Below are 23,493 nucleotides of genomic sequence, written 5' to 3' on the forward strand. Positions count from 1 at the left end.
ACTTTAGAATAGAAGTAATCTTCTTTATGGGATGTTGTACATCAGAAAATTAATTTTTTTAAATGCTTGTGTAACTTGTTATTTTTAAACCATGATTTTATTAGACTAGATACAATGAGATATTAATTACTGTACCTTCTTTGCATAGAAATTATCTAATTCCTACAGGGTCCAAACATTTTTTTTAAACTTGTATTCTCTCTTAGAGTGATTGCTCATATCCATTCCATTATAGGTGTGTGCACGCTCCGTGCACAGATTCCCAGAACTTTTTTCCCTTAGCAAGCCCCGTAGGGTCAGCTCAGGTGCCCCCTGGAGTGCCAGGATCATGCTGCGGTATATAGGGTGCTGCTGACCCCGCGGGCCCTCAGTTCCTTCTTTCCGCCTGTGACGGTTGCTGGAACGTCTGCCTCTTGCATATCGCAGGGAGCCTCCCTTAGCATTCTAGTGCTTTTCTTTGTTAGTTGATTGTGATAGTTTACAACTCCTTAGTAGATAAGTGGATAGCAAACAAGTGCCCTTCGGGGCTACGTTAGAGCCATGCCTGGCTCCACCGGTTTTAAAGCCTGCACCATGTGTGCTAAAGTTTTCCCCATGAGTGATCCTCACGACCACTGCCTCCGGTGCCTCGGAGAGCAGCACAGACAAGAGAAATGTAAAATCTGCAGGGCCTTCAAACCACACACCCAGAAAGAGCGGGATGCACGACTGAAGGCTATCCTGATGGAGTCCGCGCTCCGGCCGGACTCCAAGCCATCGCGATCGCTGGCGGCACCGAGCGTCTCCTTGGTGTGGAGCGCCCCGACGGCACCGGCACTGAAGCCAACGGTGCCAAAGAAGAAGATGCAGCCTGAGGCTGCACACATGGACTCCTCCCTGTGACCGGTACAGCAGGAAGCGACTCAGGGGATGCCCCAGCCACGTGCCGAGGAGGTTACTCCGGCACCGGCATCTCCTCGCAGGGAGCCTCCCCCGACTCCTCGGGGTGGGAGAGCGCCTCTGCAAGGGCCGTCGACACCGGAGGCTTTCGTGGCGGCACGCGCCCTCATGTATGGCCCCATTATTGCATTATTTACTGCTTGGTCCTGCCTGGAGTGCAGGGGACTGGACTAGAAGACCTTTCGAGGTTGTTAGGGCTCCCCTGCCCCGTCTCTCTCAGTTCCCAGATGTATGCAGACAAAGCAGCAGGCCAGAGTCCTAACATCAGGCAATGCAATGTTTATTGTGGTTAAACAAGTAAGCATAAAACATAGCTCTTCACACCAGTCGGGCTTCCTTTCCCATAACTGTATCTCTATATGCCAGTAGAGTTTCCTTCACCCCAACCATAGCTCTATAATCCCATAGAGCTCCCTCTTCTCCTAACCATAGCTCCATATGCTGACAGAGCTCCCTCCTTCTCCTTCTTCTTGGTAGGCTTAATTATATCTGTAGTGCCCCTCCCACTCCTGATACCACCCCTTCCTTATGGTCATGTTCCGTTTTAGAGGGTCTTGAGTCTGGGGGCATTGGTACCACCTCTTTTGTTCCTCATGGGCAGGGTAGAGAGCGAGGTTACATTTTGGCCATGGTCACTTTATTGCCCTATAGCATTTCTTTCTCACACTTCCCTTTACTCCCCTTGCTCTTCCCAACCGGTTGCTTGACCTTCCTCTGGCATCTGTCTTGAAGAGGAGTGAGAGCCTTCCTTCATTTGCACATTCATATATCAAACACTTACTACACCTCAAAACATTTTAACTACATCTCTTATCTCTTCTCACAGTAATAAAGTAAACCCATTTGATTGTGCATTGGCAAGAGGAACACGCTATGTTTTTTTTCTTTGTTTAAATGCGTATCTAAAAACCTAAGATTTCAGGCAGGCAAGCAGGCCCAAAATACCATTTCAGGCAGATACACATGTATATACTTATATAAACATAAATTATATACTTGTATCCTAACAGAGGTCCCTTCCAGTCCTACAATTCTATGATTGTCATATTTGAGCACCTCATAATAACTTTGTGAGGTAGGGAAATATCTGTATTTTACAGATGGTAAACTGACTTGTCCAAGATCACACAGGAAGTCTGTGGCAGAGTAGGAAATTGAACCTGAGTCTCTAAAGTCACAGGCTCGCACCCTAACCAGTCTTCTTTCTCACACAATTTGTAGTGTTTGGTTCCCCTGTTCTTCAGACTGCAGGCACGGAAGCCAGTCAGTCCATGTATAAAATTCAATTTCTTCCATGCCACCATTAGTGGGGAGTTTTGCGCTGCTTGGCCCTTGGACTTAGAACAGTTCAATTTCTTGGAAAGGCAGGATCATTTGTCCAAAGAAGTATTTGCCCAGATTCTCTCATTCTGAGAAGTAGGGCTTTTTCCTTCTGTACTCCTTCATATACTGACACACAAGGTGGAGGGATGCAGGGATTTCTATCCCATTCTTTCTCTCTTCTTCACTAGAGATATGCCAATCATGATTTGAGATAGAAACTCCCAGGTCCACTTCAGGTCATCCTATCTTTTGCTCAGTCAACCTAAAAGATACAATCCTGCCATCATATCCCCATCTATTAACATTATCCACTGTCTATTCTTGTCTAACTCAGGGACAAAATCAATCACTATGCTATGAATCATGGATACCTAATCAGTTGGGAGAGAATATAAGGAAATCATGCTTTTGGAAACATATATAGCAAGGCCTTCCTTTTTCAAGTTTAATCAAACTCTCTTATCTTCTGTAGCCAGGTGTAAGAGGAATGGTGGTCATAGATTCCTGCTGACTCATTTTGATGTGCAGTTTGTTGACTCTATCCAGGATATAAAGAAGGTGGGATTGTCTCCTTGTGTAGAAAGACCTAGGTCTGGGATTAGAGGCCCTATTGTGAAACTGTTATAAACAATTTAGACTGGAAGAGAAAGCTTAAATTGAGCTTTGATGTTAATTTTATTTCAAGTGACAAAAAAAGACATTCTTCTTCGAGTGCTTGCTCATGTCCATTCCACTATAGGTGTGTGCACGCCTTCGTGCAGTTATCCAGAACTTTTTCCCCCTTAGCAGATCCCATAGGGATGGCTCCGGCGCCTCCTGGAGCTCCTTGCACATGCTGTGGTATATGAGGCACTGCCAGCCCTATGCCCCCTCAGTTCCTTTTTTCCGCCTGTGACGGTTGCTGGAACTAGCCTTGCTTTCAGCAAGTACTATTCCCCCTGTTTGGATTGTTTGTTATTTTAAGTTAGTTTTAGTTAGTTAAGTAGTTGTTAAGTGTTCTTAAGAGTAGTTAGAGATAAGGCAAGTCCCTGCGGGGACTTCGATTGACCGGACTATGCCCTGGTCGCGGGGATTCAAGCCGTGTGCCTCCTGCGGGAAGGAGACCCCCCATGACCACTGCCTTAAGTGCTTGGGGGAAGCGTACAGAAAAGAGAAGTGTAAGATCTGCAGGGTTTTAAAACCGAGGACTCAAAAGGACCGAGAAATCCGGTTGAAAGCCCTGTTGATGGAGACAGCGCTCCCCCCGGCGTCCGAGCCAGCCCATTCCACCTCAGCACCGAACGTGACTTCAGTACAGAGCACACTGCCAGAACCGGCCTCAACTCGGCACCAAGCAACATCGCCGGCACCGAAGAGGAAGAAGCAGTGTGCAGAGCGCAGACACTCCCCTGCGCTGTCGGTATGGGCAGGGTCGAGTACGGAGATGCACTGGACCTGACCTGTAGAGTCTTCTCTGGTGTCTGCATATCTGGTCAGGGAGCCTCCCCCGACTCCTGGGAGTGAGAGAGTGCCCCTGCCGACACCGTCGACACCGGAGGCTTTTCAGGCAGCAAGAGCCTTGTTGGCCTCTCCTACACCACCTCTGCCTGCCCTCTTACCCCCGCTGAGGGAGAAGGGGCCTGTGTCAGGGGAAACCTGCGTTGGGTCCCCTTGAATGGTGGTGGAGATCCCCGGTACGAGGTGGAAGATCTCCCGCCGGACGGTCTCCGAGGGTAGAGCAGAGCCGCTCCCCCAGCAGTCGCTCCAGGTCGGCATCTTTGAGCCGACCTGCTCCAGCACAGGACATGGAATCTCCCTCATGGCGCTGATGTCAATCCCCAGCACCGGAGACAGCGCATGCCAGGAGGCAGCACCAGTCAAGGTCTGCCTGGCTGGGCTTGGACAGCTCCCGTTCCAGATCCCCGGCACTGAGGAGTTCGCCCGTACCTAGACGGCGCAGAACCTGGTCACCATTGGAGGACCTGGAACCAAGGAGTTCTCCCGCACCGAGGTGGCACAGAACCCGGTCGCCATCAGAGGACCCGGCACCGCGCAGTCCATGATGCGGAACCTGGTTGCCGGAGTCCAGCTTGGCACCTAGGAGTTCGGAGCAGCGCCGACCTTGGTCACCTAAGGTGTCTGCAGGGCTGCAAGGGAAGCGGCAGCAGAAATCATCGGTTCTGAGATGACGTTCCAGTACCTCTAGTTCTTCGGAGCGCACCTCTGTTCGTTGACACCGTTCGAGGCGATGGAGGCAGACCTCATCATCCAGGTCAGAGGCATCGAAAGGGCGGTCCCCAGCATGGAAGGGCACCCGGGATCAAGGACAGACACGGCACTGCAGTCCAGTGACTCGGGGTCTCCCAGGGGGACAGTCGTCAGGATAGCTGATGCCCCCACAAAGGGTCACAGCCTGTGGCACAATCAGCCCCAAGTTGGCCCCAGGGTCATGGCTGCAACAATGGCCTTATTGGGCCCAATGGGGTATCCAGATGGGGCCGGGGCCCCAATTCATTATGGCATTGGGGGTGCAGTCCATGTGTCCAGTACAGGAGAAGGCCCATAGACTCCCAGGGCAGTAATGAAGGATGTTCCGTTCAGGGAACTGGTGCCGTTGGTCACCCTAATTTCCGACGTGTCGGACGTAGGATGGGGATCCCACATCAGCGCCAACCTAGGCACTTAGGGGTCTGGTCGGGGGAGGAGAGACTCCTGCACATTAACGTGAAGGAGCTGAGGGCCATTCACCTAGCATGCAAGGTGTTCCTCCATTTCCTGACAGGTAGAGTGGTGCAGGTGTTGACTGACAATACCGCAGCCATGTTTTACATAAACAGGCAGGGGGGAGTGTGCTCCTCGGCCCTCTGCAAGGAAGCTATCCATCTGTGGGACTTCGCCATGAGGCACTATTTCCACTTGACTGTCTCTCACCTCCTGGGAGTGAGGAACGACAAGGCGGATCACTTCAGCAGGTTGTTTGTACCCCGCCACAACAGGTTGTTGCACCCAGAGGTGGTGGCTATGATCTTCCAGAAATGGGGCATTCCCCAGCTGGACCTATTTGCGTCGGCCTGGAACACAAAGAGTCCGAGGTTCTGCTTGCTCCGGGGTCGTGAGACTGGGTTGATTTCCGACGCGTTCCTCATGGACTGGATGAGGGTCCTTATGTATGCGTTCTGCCCATTACTCTTCTACCTAAGGTCTTGCTGAAAATAAAGAGGGACAAGGCGAACGTTATACTCATCGCTCCAGCCTGGCCGAGACAGCACTGGTTCAGCATGCTGCTGAACCTTTCGATTGCCCCACCTCTGGAGCTCCTGAGGCAGCATGACCTTCTATCCCAGGACCATGGTTGCCTATTGCACCTGGACCTGGACTCCCTGCTCCTCACGGCCTGGAGGCTCTGTGGCTGATGGAGGGAGAGAGAGCCTTCTTGGTGCAGGTCCAGCAAGTCCTGCTCGGTAGCAGGAAACCTTTCATACAGGTCGTGTATCGGGCTAAGAGGAGGCGGTTTATTTGTTGGGCAGAGTCCCAGGTCTCGCCCAGTCTCTTGCCTATACAGGCGATCCTGGAGTACCTGCTGCAGCTAAAGCTCCAAGGTTTGGCACTGGCCACATTGAAGTTTCATCTGGCAGCCATTTTGGCCTTCCATCAGCTGCTAGAGGGGAGATTGCTGTTCTCCCATCCCACGTCAGTCAGGTTCCTCAAGGGGATGGAGAAGCTTTATCCGCAGGTCTGTGACCCGGTGCCTCCCTGGGATCTCAACCTGGTCCTCTTGAGACTCACGGTGGCCCCCTTCGAACCCATGGCTTCATGCCCTCTGCTCCTGCTTTCATGAAAGGTAGCCTTCCTGGTGGCCATTACCTCAGCCAGGAGGGTCTCCGAGATTAGGGCCTTGACCTCGGAGCCTCCTTATACAGTATTCTATAAGGACAAGGTCCAGCTGAGGCCTCATCCGGCCTTCCTACCCAAGATGGTTTCCCAATTTCATTATAAGCAAGATATTTTTCACCTTGTGTTTTTTCCCAAACCTTACAGTTCAGAGGAGGAGAGGAGATGGCATTCGCTGGACGTCAGACGAGCCCTGGCCTTCTACATTGAGTGTAGGAAGCTGTTCCGGAAATTGACGCAGCTCTTTGTCGCAGTAGCCAACCAGATGAAAACTTACCTTTCTCCACTCAGCACATCTCCTCTTGGATTACATCATCCATTACGTTCTGCTATGAGGAGGCGAAGGTGCTGATTCCAGGAACCATCACAGTGCACTCAACCAGAGCTCAAGCCTCATCTACAGCCTTCCTGGAGAGAGTGCCACTGCAGGACATCTGCAAAGCTGCCAACTAGTCATTGGTGCATACCTTCATGTCCCACTACGCCATTGTCCAGCAGGCGAGAGAGGCCGCGGGATTCGGCAGAGTGGTGCTGAGGGTAGCTCCTACCCGCCTCCAAAAGTATTGCTTGTTAGTCACCTATAGTGGAATGGACATGAGCAAGCATTGAAAGAAGAAAACAAGGTTACTTACCAGTAACTTATGTTCTTTGAGATGTGTTGCTCATGTCCATTTCACAACCCACCCCCTGTCATTGAATCATAGAGTTGGAAGGGACCTCAGGAGGTCATCTAGTCCAAACCCCTGCTCAGACCAGGACTAACCTCAGCTAAATAATCCAAGCGAGGGTTTTGTTAAGCCACAAGCTGTCCCTGCTGCTGGAGTTGGCAGAAAGAAGGGACTGAGAGGGCGTAGGGCCGACAGTGCCTTATATACCGTGGCATGTGCACAGGGCTCCAGGGGGTGCCGGAGTTGGCCCTACAGGATCTGCTAAGGGGAATAATGTTCTGGGTAACCGTGCACAGAGGCATGCACACACCTATAGTGGAATGGACATGAGCAACACATCTCGAAGAACATCAGTTACTGGTAAGTAACCTTGTTTTTAGGAAGAGGGGTGAATTAGGGCCAGTTGTTCTCAACCCGCAGCCTGTAAATCACTTGCGGCTCAACCAGCACATGGCTGCGGCCCACGTGACATCCTCAGGGCCATACAGGTAGTGCATATATTGTGTGGCTCTGGCCCACATAACACATAGAGAGCTGCATATGCAGCCCACAATGGTAAATAGGTTGAGAACCACTGATTGCGCACTAATCCAGAGTATGTGTGCTCCTTTTTAGAAGACCCAGCTTTTCCTGGTGGTTTCCTTCCCATTTCCTTCCTCTCCTATTCCAGTCAGATTTATTTTACAGCTCATGGTCTACTTTGTAGCCTGAGTGAACCTTATTCTGAAGGGTTGTTTTTTACCTTTGTTTTCTTCAAAGATTCCTCCTTCAGTGGCATTCTTTCTTGGAAGATCTCCTTTCTCTCCCTTTTCCTTTCATGAACCAAGTATGTGATTGTGCTGCTCCATTCAAGTTATTGTGGTCCTGAACTTCTGTTCCTACTCATCTGATTGCATCATCTCGACATTTCCATTATGGTCCCCATCTTCTAATATAAAAAACATAACTCATCTTGGTTATAGAGCCAGTGTTGTATTACCCATTTAGATGTGTAGTGTTAAAAAATTCTGGTATTCCAGCTACCCTCCTCTGGTTTATCACCCTAGCTTTAATAGCATATGTAAATAGATATGCTCATACAATTGGCCTTCTCCTCACATTCCCGCTGCATGTGGGTAGAGCCTCACCTTTTCCCCTCAGAGTGGTTTAGCTTATGCAAAGCATATTTCATGGAAAATTTCAGAAAAATAGAGCCTGCTCCTCCCTGTCTTCAAGATAGTGTGATAGCAACATAGATCTTCAACAGTTGATAAGTTCACCATAGTGCACTTTGTGTTCTTGTATGACCCTGTAATGAAACCTCATTGTGTCATAAGTGTTAATAGTTTCAGGGTATGACAGTATCTCTGCATGGAGACATATTTGTCTCTTTTCTTTCAAGTAGTATCCCTATGGGTGCTCCACAGTAGGTGTGTCTGTGTCCCTGTGCTGCTGATTGGAGAACTTTGGTAGCAGTGTCTGTTGGACCTGCACGTGCACGATCTCTTCTCATGCTGTGCCACTAGACTTGCCAGTACACATGTGCTAAACATCCTCAGCTCCTTCTCAACCACCCCTGGCTAGAGACGGAGGAGCCTTAGCTGTCCATTCATGGATCATTAACTCTCTTAGATTTGCAAATTTTAGCTTCCTTTGAAGGCTCCATTTTTTTCTTTTCCTTTTCTAATTTTTTATTTGGCCATGCCTTAAAAACAAAAAAGAAGACAAAGATCGTTTTGTCAATCCCTAGTTGGGGGAGACCCCCTGGACAAGGGTATTCCTGGCTCTCTGGGTTTCAAAAAGTGCCACATTTGTAGTGAAGTGATCCTGGTCGTGGACAAGCACTCCCAGTGTATTCACTGCAATGAGGTCCACATACAGTGGAAGTTTTCCCTCTGCCAACAACTCTGGCAGTGGAAGTTTTCCCTCTGCCAACAACTCTGGGCAAGATCCCATAAGGACAGAACTTTGCCAAAAAATCATCTTTATAGAGATGGCTCTTTGACCACAGCCCTCTGGCAGGTGTGAGTCTTTCCCTTAACCTTCAACTTCGAAGGGTAATAGATCAAAGGAGTGGGCTGGGGACTCCTCTCGATACTGAGATCACCGTGCCAAGCCATTGATGGGCATGGGGTATCTCCCTGCAAACATTCCATGCCCCTCTTCTATCAAAGGAGGAGTCAGATAGTAAGCCGAAGGGGATTTCACAGTACTTCTCCCCACTACTAATAGGTTCCCAGAATGTACAAGAGATGGCACCACTGCCATCTTGGTATGGCCACCCATGGGCACCTCCACCAGGCCGTATGCCACTACAATAGCCACTCTGGGATCCATGGGAGGTGCACCAGCAGCCTGCTTTACAGGCTTCAAGCATTGCCCAACAACACCCCAGACATGCTCCCTCAGCCACAGAATCTCAGAGCCTCAAGAAATGGAGGAGCAAGAAAGGGACACAGAGAAGGAGATAACACCTAGAGCCATATCCTCCTCTTCAGTGGATGAAGCAGTCATGTCTTCACCACATTACCATGGCAGATGTTTCAAGAGTTGATGAAACAAGTAGTGGACACCCTCCACATACCTTTGGAAGAGGTCAAAGACACACACCATCAGCTCATCGACATTCTTCACTCTTTGTCCACCTTGAAAATCATCTTCCCTATCAAGGAGGCTATCTTAGACTCAGCATCAGTAGCCCTGACACGTGAGTGGGCAGACAAGAAATATTATGTTTCCACAAAGGAATCAGAGTTCCTTTTCTCCCACCCACAACCCAGTTCTATCATGGTGGATGCTGTAAACTCTCATGGATGACAACACCATTCCAGAGCAACACCCTTAAACAGAGACGGGAAACACCTCAATCTCTTTGATAGGAAGGCCACCTTACAATTTTATATTGCCAATTACTAGGTGCTCACAGCAAAATACGATTACACAAAATACAATAAATTACAGGACTTTATTGACAAGCTGCTGGAGAATTCCTGTGATTCCTTTAAGGTCATCTTCCAAGAGGGGCCACTGGTGGCAAAAATATTGTAGCAGTTGGCCCTTGGTGCTGGCTGACATCCATCTCTAGGGCTGTGGTGATTGGGACAAGCATCATGTTTCCATCTATTATGATTCCCGAAGGAGGTGCACACCACGGTGGAGGACCTCCCATTCGAGGGTGTGAAGCTCTTCACTGAGAAAACTGATGACTCTCTCCAGTCTCTGTAGGATTCCAGGGCCACCCTCATGTCACTGGGAATCTACACACCAGGGCAAAAGAGATGTTTTAGTCTCCAGTCCTAGCACAGGCCTTATTCATCTTAATTTCCATCACTGCATCACTATGAGCCCCCCCCAAAAAGGGAAAATTCACAAAACAGAAACCTCCTGGTTCTCAATCTTCATTCCAACCCCCTGTCACTAAGCACTTTTGATGGGCAGGTCAAGGCACTGTGAAACCACTCCCCACTGCTCCCAGTGACCATGCATCCATTCGTCCACTGTTTGGCAGCATTTCACAGTGTTTGGGAGCACATAACATTGGACAGATGGGTCCTAGAGATCATTTGATCTGGATACTCCATCTACTTCACCTCCCTACCATCTCCACAACACCCTTCCTGTCCCTCTTCAGGGCCCATCTCATGAGAGTTTACTACCTCAGGTGATAGATCAACTCCTGCAGTTAGGAGCTATAGAACCAGTACCTCAACATCTACGAGGGAAGGGATTTCTACTCTCATTATTTCCTAATACCAAAAAACCAGGGAGGTTGGAGACCCATTCTGGACCTCAGAGCTCTCAGTAAATTTTTCAAAGCTCAGAAGTTCAAGATGGTCACCTTATTGATGATCATTCCACTGAACAGGGAGACCGGTTTTCAGCCCTCGACCTACAGGACGCCTACTTTCATATTTCCATGCTACCGGCTCACAGATGATTTCTCAGATTCACTCTGGGACACAACTATTACCAATACAGTCCTTCCCTTTAGACTTTCATCAGTCCTGAGAGTATTTTCCAGAGTTCTCTCAGTGGTAGCTGCTCATCTACGCTCCCAAAGGATAATGTTCTACCCTTATCTGGACGATTGTCTCCTCAGAGCCTGGTCACTCCAGGAGGCTCATCGAGCCACCAGCACCACAATACACTTGTTCATAGAACTGTGCCTCCAGATCAACACCCAGAAGTTGACTCTCACACCGTTGCAATGCCTGGAATTCATAAGAATTGACCTAGATGTGCTACAGGCTAAAGCTTTCCTACCACAAGACTGGTTCCTATCCCTGGTCTCACTCATAGAGGCAGCTCAATGCAGTCCTCAAATACCAACCAGACTCTGCCTCCTACTCCTGGGACATATGGCAGTGAGCACAGTGGAGATGCCATACACCAGTTTCCAGATATGATGCCTTCAACTATGGTTTAGTTCAATTAACAGACCAAACAGGCAGAGTCTGGACAAACCCCTGTCACTACCTACCAGGATCAACAGTTTCCTGAACTGGTGAAAGAACCCAGGCAACGCATGCAAAGGGATCACCATCGTTGCTCCTTACCACCGACACATTGCTAATAGGCTGGGGTGCGCATCTAAATGGCCTCACAACGCAAGGCAAATGGTCACCTGAAGAGATATCCCTGCATATTAATCTCTTTGAATTGAGAGTAGTTAGGAATGCCAGTGCCCATTTCCTCCCACTGATAGCAGGATCACATACAAAAATCCTAACAGATAACACAGCTTGCATGTATTACATCAACAGCCGAGGGGGCCAGGTCGCCCTCCGTATGCACAGAAGCGGAGAGAGTATGGAACTGATGTATCTCTCACAATGTCATCTTGTCCGTGGCTTACCTCCCAGGCACACAGAACTCAATAGTGGACAACCTCAGTCGCAATTTCTGCATGATCACAAGTGGGAGATGCACCTGTCAGTACTCCATGACTTGATCACATGATGGGTAACACTATCCACAGACCTGTTTGCCACTTATCTGAACAAGGGGTTTCCATGATAATGCTCCAAGACAGCAATTGGACAGCACTCTGTGTGATGTTCTCCTCCTCCCCTGGGGCAAGGACCTCCTTTATGCCTTCCCTCCATTTCCTCTTCTGCTGAAAGTCCTGCTAAAGATAAAGAGGGACAGAGTTTACGTAATCCTGATTGCTGCTATTTGGCTAAGACACACCTGCTACCTCCCTCTTTAGAAACTGTCACCTAATTTCAAGCCTAAACTTGTTGATGGCCAGTTTATATCCATTTGTTCTTGTGTCAACATTGGCTTTTAACTTAAATAATTTGTGTCCTTCCCTGATATTTATCCCTCTGATGTGTTTACAGATAGCAATGGTACTCTCTTGATGGATATCTGTTTGCACTATCTTTTGTTATCAGTCCAACAATCTCCAACCTCCTTCTAAAGTATTAGACCATTCAATGAGATCTCTTTCTACTTCATTAGACATTCTTAAGAACATCCCCATTTTTGAGATCTGTGGAGCTGCACCTTCAACCTCCATACACACCTATTTGAAATAGTATACAGTAATCCATGAGTCAAATTTGAATGCTGTGTTTGGCTCTACAATTCTACTTTAGTGTTGGACTTGATTCAGAAGCTCCCCCTCCTTTAGAGGGTACTGCTTGGTAGACACCTGAAGTGGAGCCCTCATAAGGAGACTGTTTGATCTAGGTCTTCGAGATGTGTGTCCCTATGGGTGCTCCACTATCTAACCTCCTTATTCTCTGCTTAAGAGTTTCTGCTATGGAGCTTTGTAGTAGAGAAGGAACTGAGGGAGGTATTCCTGCGTAGCTCTATCTAATCTCAATACAGAGCATGAGGCTGTGTAGAACATATGCACAGGCCAAACGGGCACTGCTACCTAAAATCTTTGACCAAAGGCACATGGGTGCATGCACACCTGAAGTAGAGTACTCATGAGGGCACATCCCTCAAAGAAATACAGTTACTGCACAGGGTGAGTAACCTCTCCTTTCTGTTATGAGTTATATGATGAAGTACTGCTGCCTAGAACCATAAGGTGATAAACACTCTGTTGGCAGATGGCCAGTTGGCAATAAGATCTCATGGTCTTTGAAAAGATGTTCAGATCAGAGAATGGATTGAAGATCAGTTGCTAAAGGAAGTTGGTTACTGTGGAAGCAGTTCACAACTGGGTCGACTTGTGTATGCTGCACTATTTGTAGGTATATGTGGTTTCCAGACAGGTCGACAAGGCAGTGGAGTGTAAAAAGATGATCAGACTATTTCTGCAGTGGCTGGTGCAATATGAGACTTCACTGGGATGACCATTTGCATTGTTTGAGGTAACATGACAGTGACCTTCAGCCACACTGGAATTAAATAGCTGAGACTAAATTAACTGAAGCTTAATGAAAGTTGACCCTCTGTGATGGGGTATACAAAACGAACACTGGAGAAGAAGGGATTAAGGAACTGCTCTGGGCCCATGTAGCGTTGCACCTACAAAGCCTACACAAGCTGGAGGTCGAGCTTAAAAAGGGAAGCAGAGTAGCTCAGTGGCATGCAGACTGAGGAAGTGAGCTGACCTGTGCTCTGAACTCCTGGAAAGGAGCACCACAGCAGCTCTTGTTGCCTAAGGCTTGGAGATATGATCTGACCAAGCTTGCAAAGGTGGAGCTGGTGACTTTTGAAGATCAGAAACTTTAATTTTGTGTTCAGTTTTTCCTCTGCTCTGTGGGAAGAATGGGCATTGGTAGGATGCAATCCAGGGAGTCAGCTGCATTACACCCCATGGTGTAGGTTTTAACTATCTACCACTGGGCTCTGGATTGGAGGGGAGTGGAGAGGGTGGGCCTGGGCTCCTCTATCAACCCTTAAAGAGGAACAATGACAGAAGTCTATCCTTTGGAGTGGAACCCAGTTGGGGAAAACCCTGAAGGTGTAAGGGTCTAGGCCGCAAGACCCTGACCCACAGGGGAAGCCCTAAAACCCCTGGCGACTTCTGAAGACTTCCACATTATTGGACTCTTTATGTATACCCCAAAAGGGATGTACTTGAATGTGTGACCTGGTTGGAGAGCTGAGTCATTAAAGGACAGACCACCACACAGCAGAGATATAGTGAGAAAGGAGATGCCCAGGAGAAAGACTACCTGCCACACCCTGGCCAAATGAATAGACAGCACAGCCAGTGGTCATTCCCCTTCACACACCACAAAACCCCTAGACTACTCAACATGACTTGTACCATGACTGATAAACAATTGAGAGGATTTTGTGTTTGGAGGACCTTTTATAGTTGTACTGGGGGAAAACCAAAATGCTAACCACAAAAAGTTTATTTAGTGTAGACCAGGCCTTAAAGAGAAGCCAGGGTTGGTCAGAAAGAGCTCTAACATCAGCCACTGACTGATTCTGCTGCCTTTTGTGTGTTGAATGCAAGAAGAATCTCTATATTGTGACTCAGTGTCCAGACTATAATAATCATATTGACAGGTAAAGATATGTGTATCTACACTTCTCATTAATTTGACCACTGACAGAGGATGTATGAGGTTTACCATATATGTCTGTTAAAATTACTTCAGTAATAATTTTATGAGCCTGACTACTTTTTTAATAAGAAAATTTAAATGAGTTCACTTCTGTGCAAGAGCTGAGACAAGTTTTTTAAGATTGATATGCATGATTTGAAGAAAAATGTAATGTAGAAGTTGCAAATAGGAAACTTCTTAAGGTAGAGAAGCTCACATAATTTAAAAAAAAGTCTTTATTTTAGGTGTCCATGGCACATGGAATACAAAATTTGATTAATGCTATAAGAATGATTCACAGTGTTTCAAGGTATTACAATACTTCAGAGAGAATGACATCATTGTTTATAAAGGTAAGCACATTAACATTAAGGCTTCTTTTATATAAACTGTAATGAAAGCAAACAGCTCTGAGGTTGTTGAAACTCTTGTTTTACTTCAGTCAGCCCAGTATCTTGGTGAAAAGTGGTAAGGATTTTATAAAACTGATGTCCACTACTAAATATATAACACTTCGTTTTTCATATTATAAAATAAATCAAGCATAAAGAAAATATCAGGCATTTCAATTGCAATTTGTTTCTTATAGTATTTTATATAGGCTCATAAAGGTCTAGATTATGTCATCTTTATATTTTGTAGTCCCTTACTCCACAAATACTATTCAACATGCAAAATGAGAAGGGACTGTAGCACTGTAAAAGGGGGATTCTACTTTGAGTGATTGCTCATATCCATTCCAATATAGGTGAGTGCACACCACCGTGCACGGGTTCCCGGACCTTTTTTTCCCTTACCAAACCTCATAGGGTTGGCTCAGGCGCTTCCAGGAGTACCGCGCTCAAGCCGTGGTATATAAGGCACCACTGACCCTACAGCTCCTCAGTTCCTTCTTTCTGCCCGTGACGGTTGCTGGAATGTCTCTTGCTTATCGCAAGTACTTTCCCCTGTTACAGCTTTGTTGTGTATAGTTAGTTAAGTGTTTTGTAGAGTAAGTGTTAAGTAGTTAAGTAGAATGGTTTAGGTTTTAATAGGAGCCCTTAGGGGCTTAGGGTGGCTGGGCCATGCCTGGCTCACCTGGCTTTAAGCCTTGCACCACTTGCGGCAAGGCTTTCCCAGTCAGTGACCCTCATGATCGCTGCCTCAAGTGCCTGGGAGAGTAGCATCGGAGGAAAAAGTGTAAAATTTGTAAAGCCTTCAAGCCCAGGACTCAAAAAGAGAGGGACATTAGGTTGAAGGCTATCCTCATGAAAGCAGAGCTCAGACCGGCTTCTGAGCCGCTGTGTTCCACCTCGGCACCGAGCATCTACTTGGTGTAGAGCGCTCCGCTGGCACCGGTGTTGACTCGACGCAGACCATCCCCGGTGCCGAAAAAGAAGAGGCATCAGCGCGCGGAGCGCTCACAGTCCCCCACACCGCTTGCGTGGGCGGGGTTGAGTGCAGAGGTGCGCCAGCCACGGCCTGTAGAGCATGCTCCAGTACCTGCATCTCCGTGCAAGGAGCCTCCCCTGATTCCTGGGGGAGGGGGAGTGCCCCTGCAGGTCGACGCCAGAGGCTTGCCAGGCGGCACGAGTCTTGATGGCCATGCCCACACCTCCGGCCCCCCTCTGCCAAGGGAGAGAGGGCTGGTGTGCCAGGATAAACCCACGCTGGGTCCCCCCCGGAGGCTGGTCGAGACCCCCGACAAGGGAAGAGTCTCCCGCCGGACGGCCACCGAGGGTGGAGCATGGAAGCTCCCCTCATAGCTCCGTGTCTGACTCATTGAGTGTATCCTCCCGGTGGCACCGAGGACAGTCCCCGGCACCGGAGACAACGCGTTCAAGGCAGTGCCGCTCTAAAACCGCCTCACAAAGTGGAGACAGCTCCCGCTCCCAGACCCCGGCACCGAGCACTTTGACAGCGTGGTACCGGACTGAATCTCCAGAATGGAGCCCGGCACCGAAAGACTCTGCCACCTCAGCACATTGCAGATCCCGGTCTTCGGAGTTGGGCTCGACATCGCGAGGCTACAGACGGCACCACTCCCAGTCCCCCCAGTGCAAATGGCACTGCGAGTCGTCGGTGCCGAGGTGATGGACGTCATCCTCGAGTTCGTTAGAGTGTGCTTCCTCCCATCGGCACTGTTCATGGTGGCACCGACGTTCTTCTACCTCTTTGGGGTTGTCAAGAGGCCGGTCTCCGGCGAGGAGCAGCAAGAGGCGGAGATGGGTTCGTCGGCACCGCTCCAGTGGCTCGGGGTCCCGGAAGGGCAAGGACACCCGACACCACCAGGAGACACAGCAGCCAGTGCCGATGCCAACACCAGGTTGACTACAGGGTCCCTGGCACTAGCCTTATTGGAACCCATGGGGGCTCATATGAGACAAGGCACAGTCTCGGTCCTATCTTGTGGTGCACAGTCAGTGCCCCCCGCGCCAGATAAAGAGCACAAGGGCCATTCCTCAGAGGAGGAATTGGACCCAGAGGAGGGACACTCCATGGGGCCCCGCCAACAAGGGGGCGAGCACCCGCAATCCTCCTTCTCCTCCTCCCCAGATGAGGTGGTTTCCAGGGACCACAAGGCGCTGCTGACAGATTTCAGGGTGCACCAAGAGCTCCTGAAAAGGGTGGCCTCCAACCTTAATTTGGAGGTCAGGGAGCTATCAGAGGAGGAGGATCCTCTCTTTGGTGTCTTAGGGTCAGAGGGACCATCAAGGGTGGCCCTGCCCATGCATGACAGGGTCCTTAAGCTTGCTAAGGCCCTGTGGCAAACCCCTGCCTTGGTCGCCCTCACATCCAAGGATGCCGAAAAGAAATACTATGTCCCCGCGGAGGGGTTTGAGTTCCTTTTCACCCACCTGGCCCCAGGGATCCTGGTGGTGGACGCGACCCATGAAAGGGACAGGCATGGGTACCAAGGCACCACTCCCGAAAACAAAGAAAACAAAAAAATCGATTTATTTGGGAGAAAGGTCTACTCCACTGGGGCCTTGCAGTTTTGCATAGCCAACCACCAGACCCTATTGGGCCGCTACAATTTTAAGCTCTGGGACTCCATGAGGCGGTTTGCAGAGAGGTTGCCCCAGGACCAGGTGGTCCTTGAGGAGGGGATCATGGTTGCGTGGGTGGCGCTACAAACTGCCAGTGACGCCGCGGACACCGCAAGCAGGGCCATGGCCTCTGCCATTGCTATGAGGCAGTGTTCGTGGCTGCAGTCATCGGGGCTGTCCCAAGAGGTGCAGCAAGCGATACAGGACCTCCCCTTTGATGCGTCGGGCCTGTTTTCGGACAAGACCGATGAGAAACTGCATGCCCTTAAGGACTCGCGAGGCACGCTGGGCCTTGGGCCTCTACACACCCCAGGCCTCGAGGCGTCAATCTCAGCCGCAGCCTCAGAAACAACAGCCTAGGCCACTGCATTGGCCCTTCCAGAGAGAGGAATAGGGAGTTCGGGTGGCGCTGTTGGCTTAGCTCATCCTCAACCTCCCAGCAAGGGCCCCCCAAGGGGCTGGGTAACAAAACAGAATTTTGATGGTGCCCCCGAGGGTGGCACTCATACCTTTCTCCTGTATCCGTCCCGTCACTTTCTAGACAGGCTAAAACCCTTATACGCAGCATGGGAAAATATAACATCAGACTGCTGGGTCCTCAGAATAGTTCTCCGAGGATACACCCTTCAGTTTACAGCCTTCCCTCTAAACAACACTCCCACCCCATCCCTCTGCAGGGACCCCTCTCATGAGCAACTCCTTTTACAGGAGGTGAACACCCTCCTCGATCTGGGGGTGGTGGTAGCGGTCTCCCCGCACGAAATAGGGAGTGGATTCTATTCCAGATACTTCCTCATCCCCAAGGCAAAAAGGGGCCTGAAGCTCATTTTAGACCTACGCCGACTAAACAAATTCATCAAACGGCTCAGTTCCACATGGTCTCCCTAGCCTCCATTATCCTTGCTCTGGATCCAGGAGATTGGTATGCCGCCCTCAACTTGAAGGATGCATATTTCCATGTTTCTATCCTTCCCAGCCACAGGCACTTCCTTCGGTTTATGGTAGCTGGGTCCTGCTACCAGTTTAAGGCCCTGCCCTTTGACCTCTCATCTGCCCCAGGGTATTCACCAAGTATATGGCTGTACTGGCGGCCCACTTGAGGTGCAGGAGAGTGCATATTTTCTCTTACCTGGATGATTCGCTGATCAGGGGCAGGTCCAGGTCCCATGTTCAGGACAGTGTGTCCCTCATCTGTTCCACATGCAACAAGTTGGGACTGCTCATAAACGAGCAGAAGTCGACCCTAACCCCGGTGCAGCACATAGAGTTTATTGGAGCCACCCTGGATGCTTCCCAGGCCAGAGCCTTCCTGCCGCAACCTCAGTTCAAGGCTGTGGCGGCGATTATTGCCCAGCTGCACCAGTGCCCCACAACGACAGCCAGGCATTGCCTTCAGCTGTTAGGGCACATGGCAGCCTGCACATATGTGGTGAGGCTGGCTCGCCTCAAACTCAAGCCGCTCCAGGCATGGTTGGCCTTGGTGTATGTACCGAGCAGACACCCCTTGAACAGGGTGCTCACGATTTCCCCGTGGGTTCTGGCCTCACTGAACTGGTGGAGGGACCTTGGGGCGGTGTTGAGGGGCATCTCCTTCAGGGATCTGGCCCCATCAGTCACCCTGATCTGCGACGCCTCGGACATGGGGTGGGGATCCTGTATCAGTGCCGACCTAGGCACCCAAGGGCTGTGGTTGGAGGAGGAGAAGCACCTCCATATCAATGTGAAAGAACTCAGGGACGTCAGGCTGGCCTGCAAGGTATTCCTCAGGTTCCTGAAGCCAGGGTGGTGCAGGTGCTGACGGACAATATCACAGCCATGTTTTACGTCCACAAGCAGGGGGGAACGCGCTCCTCGGCCCTCTGCTAGGAGGCCATTCGACTGTGGGACTTTGCAGTGAGGCACGACTTTCACTTGTCTGCCTTTCACCTCCTGTGGGTCAGGAACGACGAGGCGGATTGCCGCAGCAGGTCGTTTCTACCCCGCCACGACTGGTCATAGCACCCGGAGGCAGTGACTTCCATTTTCCGCAAGTGGGGTGTTCCCCAACTGGACTTGTTCTAGGACGACACGAACAAGAAGTGCCCGACTTTCTACTCGTTCCAGGGTTGCGAGCCGGGCTCCATTTCCGACACGTTCCTCATCGAGTGGAAGGGAACCCTCATGTATGCGTTCCCCCCATTCCGCTCCTGCCCAAGGTCCTCTTGAAAATCAAGAGGGACAGAGCGGACATGATATTCATTGCCCCGGCCTCACTGAGACAGCATTGGTATAGCATGCTGCTGGACCTGTCGATTGCGCCGCCCATGGAGCTCCCGAGATGATACGACCTGCTCTCCCAGGACCAGGGTCGCCTGCTTCACCCTGACCTGGACACCCTGCACCTTACGGCCTGGAGGCTCTATGACTGATGGAAGGGGAGAGAGCCTGCTCGGCGCAGGTCCAACAGTTCTGCTGGGCAGTAGAAAACTTTCAACACAGGTCATGTACCGGGCCAAATGGAGAAGGTTTACCTGCTGTGTGGAGTTCCAGGGCATCCGTCCGAGCCTTTCGCCTATCCAGGCAACCCTGCTCCAGCTAAAACTCCAGGATTTGGTGCTAGCTTCCCTGGAGGTCCACCTTATGGCTATTTCGGCTTTCCATCAGCTGCTAGAGGTGAAATCCCTGTTCTCCCACCCCATGTCAGTCAGGTTCCTCAAGGGGGTGGAGAGGCTTTACCCGCAGGTCCGTGACCCAGTGCCTCCCTGGGATCTTAACCTGGTCCTCTCCAGACTAATGGGGCTCCCCTTTGAGCCCATGGCTACATGCCCGCTGCTCGTCCTATCTTGGAAGGTAGCCTTCCTGGTGGCCATTATGTCAGCTAAGAGGGTTTCCGAGATTAGAGCTTTGACCTCGGAGCCCCCTACACCGTGTTTTATGAAGACAAAGTGTGGCTGAGACCCTATCCAGCCTTCCTGCCCAAGGTGGTCTCCCAGTTTCATTATAACCAAGACATCTTCCTCCCCGTGTTTTTTGCCAAAGCGCACAGGTCAGAGGAGGAGCAGAGATGGCACTCGCTGGACGTGAGACGAGCCCTGGCCTACTAGATCGACAGGATGAAGCCGTTCTGGAAGTCGACATAGCTCTTCGTTGTAGTGGCGGACCGGATGAAAGGATCACCTGTCTCCACCCAGCGCATCTCCACATGGATCACCTCCTGCATCAAGTGCTGCCATGAGCAGGCAAATGTACCTCTTCCAGGGGCCATTACAGCGCACTCAACCAGAGCTCAGGCCTCGTCTGCGGCCTTCCTGGAGAGGGTGCTCCTGCAGAACATCTGCAAAGCCGCCACCTGGTCATCCATGCACACCTTCACGTCCCACTACGCCATCGTGCAGGAGGTGAGAGAGGACGCGGGATTTGGCAGAGGCATACTGAGGGCAGCTCATCAGTAATTCCTACCCACCTCCAAGGTATTGCTTTTTAATCACCTATATTGGCATGGAGATGAGCAATCACTCAAAGTAGAAAAGAGGGTTACTTACCAGTAACTGTTCTTCAAGATGTGTTGCTCATATCCATTCCACACCCACCCTCAGTCCCCGCTGTCAGAGTTGGCAGAAAGAAGGGACCAAGGGGCCGTAGGGTCGGTGGTGCCTCATATACCGCGGCATGAGCACCATACTTCGGGGGCGCCTGAGCCGACCCTACGGATTCTGCTAAGGGGAAAAATGTTCCAGGAACCTGTGCACGGTGGCTTGCACTCATCTATATTGGAATGGATATGAGAAACACCTCTCGAAGAACAACAGTTACTGGTAAGTAACCCTGTTTTTTCTATCCTCCTTTTCCAAGAGGTTTAGTGCTGGACAAAACAAGTGGCAGGTTCAAGCATGAATGCTCTCTACTTCTTACCTTTTGAGTCTGATACTGTCCTATAGCTTCTCTCTCAGAACCTGTCTATGACTGGCTGTCTAGCCCAATGATACCCCATTGTCAGGATACATTACTCAGTCTCTCTAGGGCTCTTCCCAGGTTCCTTCACAGGGTTATTCCAAAACTTTTCTCAGATTCTCTCTTTGAGGAGACCCAGAGCCCTAGCTTCTAGTCTCTCTCTAAACAGGAAGCACCCTAAAGCAGTGGCTCTCAACGTTTCCAGACTACTGTATTCCTTTCAGGAGTCTGATTTGTATACCCTCAGGTTTCATCTCACTTAAAAACTGCTTGCTTATAAAATCAGACATAAAAATACAAAAGTGTCACAGCACACTATTACTGAAAAATTGCTTACTTATGTTTACCATATAATAATAAATTAAATCAGTTGGAATATAAATATTGTACTTACATTTCAGTTTATAGTATATAAAGCAGTATACACAAGTCATTGTCTGAATGAAATTTTAGTCTGTACTGACTTTGCTAGAGCTTTATGTAGCCTGTTGTAAAACTAGGCAAATATCTAGATGAGTTGATGTACCTCCTGGAAGACCTCTGTGTATCACCAGGGGTACATATACTTCTGGTTGAGAATCACGGCTAGAGTACCCTGTCCAGAACTTCTGAGTTTCACTAGCTAAAACCCAAGCAGAGAAGATATCACATTTGTTCTTCTTCAAGTAGTGTCCCTGTGGGTTCTCCACCCCAGGAGTTGGCGCGTCCTCGCGTCCTTGATCGGAGATTTTGCCAGCAATGCCCATCCAGGTCATGCATGCGCCATCCCTGTCTTGCGGTGCGATTGGCACCCTTTTCGGCGTGTGCAACAGTTCCTTCTCAATCGTCTGTGGTCCAAGACGGAGCTCCCAGCAGTTCTTCATAGCCTGCTAGAAATCCTTGATAAGTCTTTTCTTTCTATCTTCCTAAGTTACTCAGTTTACCCGTAGTTTAGTGTACCTTACCTTAATCTTTCCCTCCATCGCCCACCCCAAAAATTTCCCTCAGACTTACCCTTTAGTTTATAGATAGGATTATGCCAGGTTCCCCCGGCTTCAAATGCTGAACTTCGTGCAGGGACGCTATGCCAGCTTCAGTTAGACACTCTCAGTGCATCAGATGCCTGGGGGAAGGACACGTTGCCTAGAAATGTGTCCATTGCACAAACCTCAAAGCCAGAGCCAGGCACGACAGGGACCTCCGCCTGAAACTAGTCCTCATGGAGTGCTCGCTGAGACCTGCCTCAGATCCTGGGCAGAGTGTCTCCCCACAAGAAGGTATCAGAAAAAGACATTCTACTCCATTTATAATGGAGCATCCCAAGAGAATAAGGTGTCCTGAAAAGAACAAAGAGTTCAGTACCAAAGAGGCTGTGGGTTCCTTCGGTACTATGACCTCATTGACAATGAGAGACTCTCATTGCTTCTCTAAGGAGCTGAGAGAGAAAAACAAACAACCACATACAGAGACGGCACCGCCTAAAGCAGCGGTCTGCACAACAGCTGTAACTGCTTCGACAACAGCACCAACTTGGACCTTGGCACTGAGAAGCACCACAATGCCATCTAAGAAAACGGGCCACACAGACCTTGGGCACCAACAAGCTATAAGGCACTGACACATTCCGATACCTCTATGTTGGCACTGAAAACCCCCATGGCCCCGACTGCACCGATACAGCCTGGACAACAAATGGCCCTGAGCGTACCAACGGCACCTACGAGAACATCCATACCGAGAAACGATACAGAGCGCACCTCGGTACAGTCACTTACAATGGAACCCATTACTCCTGCTCCACGAAAACATGCTCAAAAGACCAAACACCATGATATTGAGGAGGAATTTCTATCATCTTCCCCATCATCCTCTCTACGGCGCCGACACATCTCTAGTGCACTTTACCCAAGAGCAGCCCATGGATCCCATCCCCTTTTCTGGTGATGAAGAGGATGTGGCTGAACACCCCACCTTCTGTCCCCACCTATCATCACCCAGAGCCCACCTATCTAGACATTGGGGATATCATAGACAACCGCCATATCCATGGTTTCCATCTCCTTGGGTTGACCTGCGATATCATATGCACTGGCCTGCCTGGGACACCTGGTCTACTTACTCACCACCACATTGTAGGCCCTCAACTTCATACACCTGTAGAAACAGGTCACCTATTAGATCTACTCAGAGAGGATCTGAACTAACTGGTCCTGCCTACGAACAGGATATAACTGTAGAGCAAGAAAGGCTGCCTAT

General features: G+C 49.7%; 1 protein-coding gene across 1 annotated transcript in view; it reads left to right on the forward strand.

Moving 5' to 3' along the window:
• The window catches only part of DNAH8 (dynein axonemal heavy chain 8), a 563,218-nt gene that overhangs the window by 69,646 nt on the left and 470,079 nt on the right, over window positions 1–23,493 (forward strand). Inside the window, exon 9 of the mRNA XM_067565373.1 lies at window positions 14,545–14,652. Coding sequence (XP_067421474.1) covers window positions 14,545–14,652 — 108 coding nt within the window. The remainder of the gene's footprint in view (window positions 1–14,544; window positions 14,653–23,493) is intronic.

Source organism: Emydura macquarii, unplaced genomic scaffold (genome assembly GCF_026122565.2).
Source record: "Emydura macquarii macquarii isolate MOO-44397 ecotype Brisbane River unplaced genomic scaffold, CSIRO-AGI_Emac_v2 contig_2676, whole genome shotgun sequence".
Lineage (NCBI taxonomy): Eukaryota > Metazoa > Chordata > Testudines > Chelidae > Emydura > Emydura macquarii.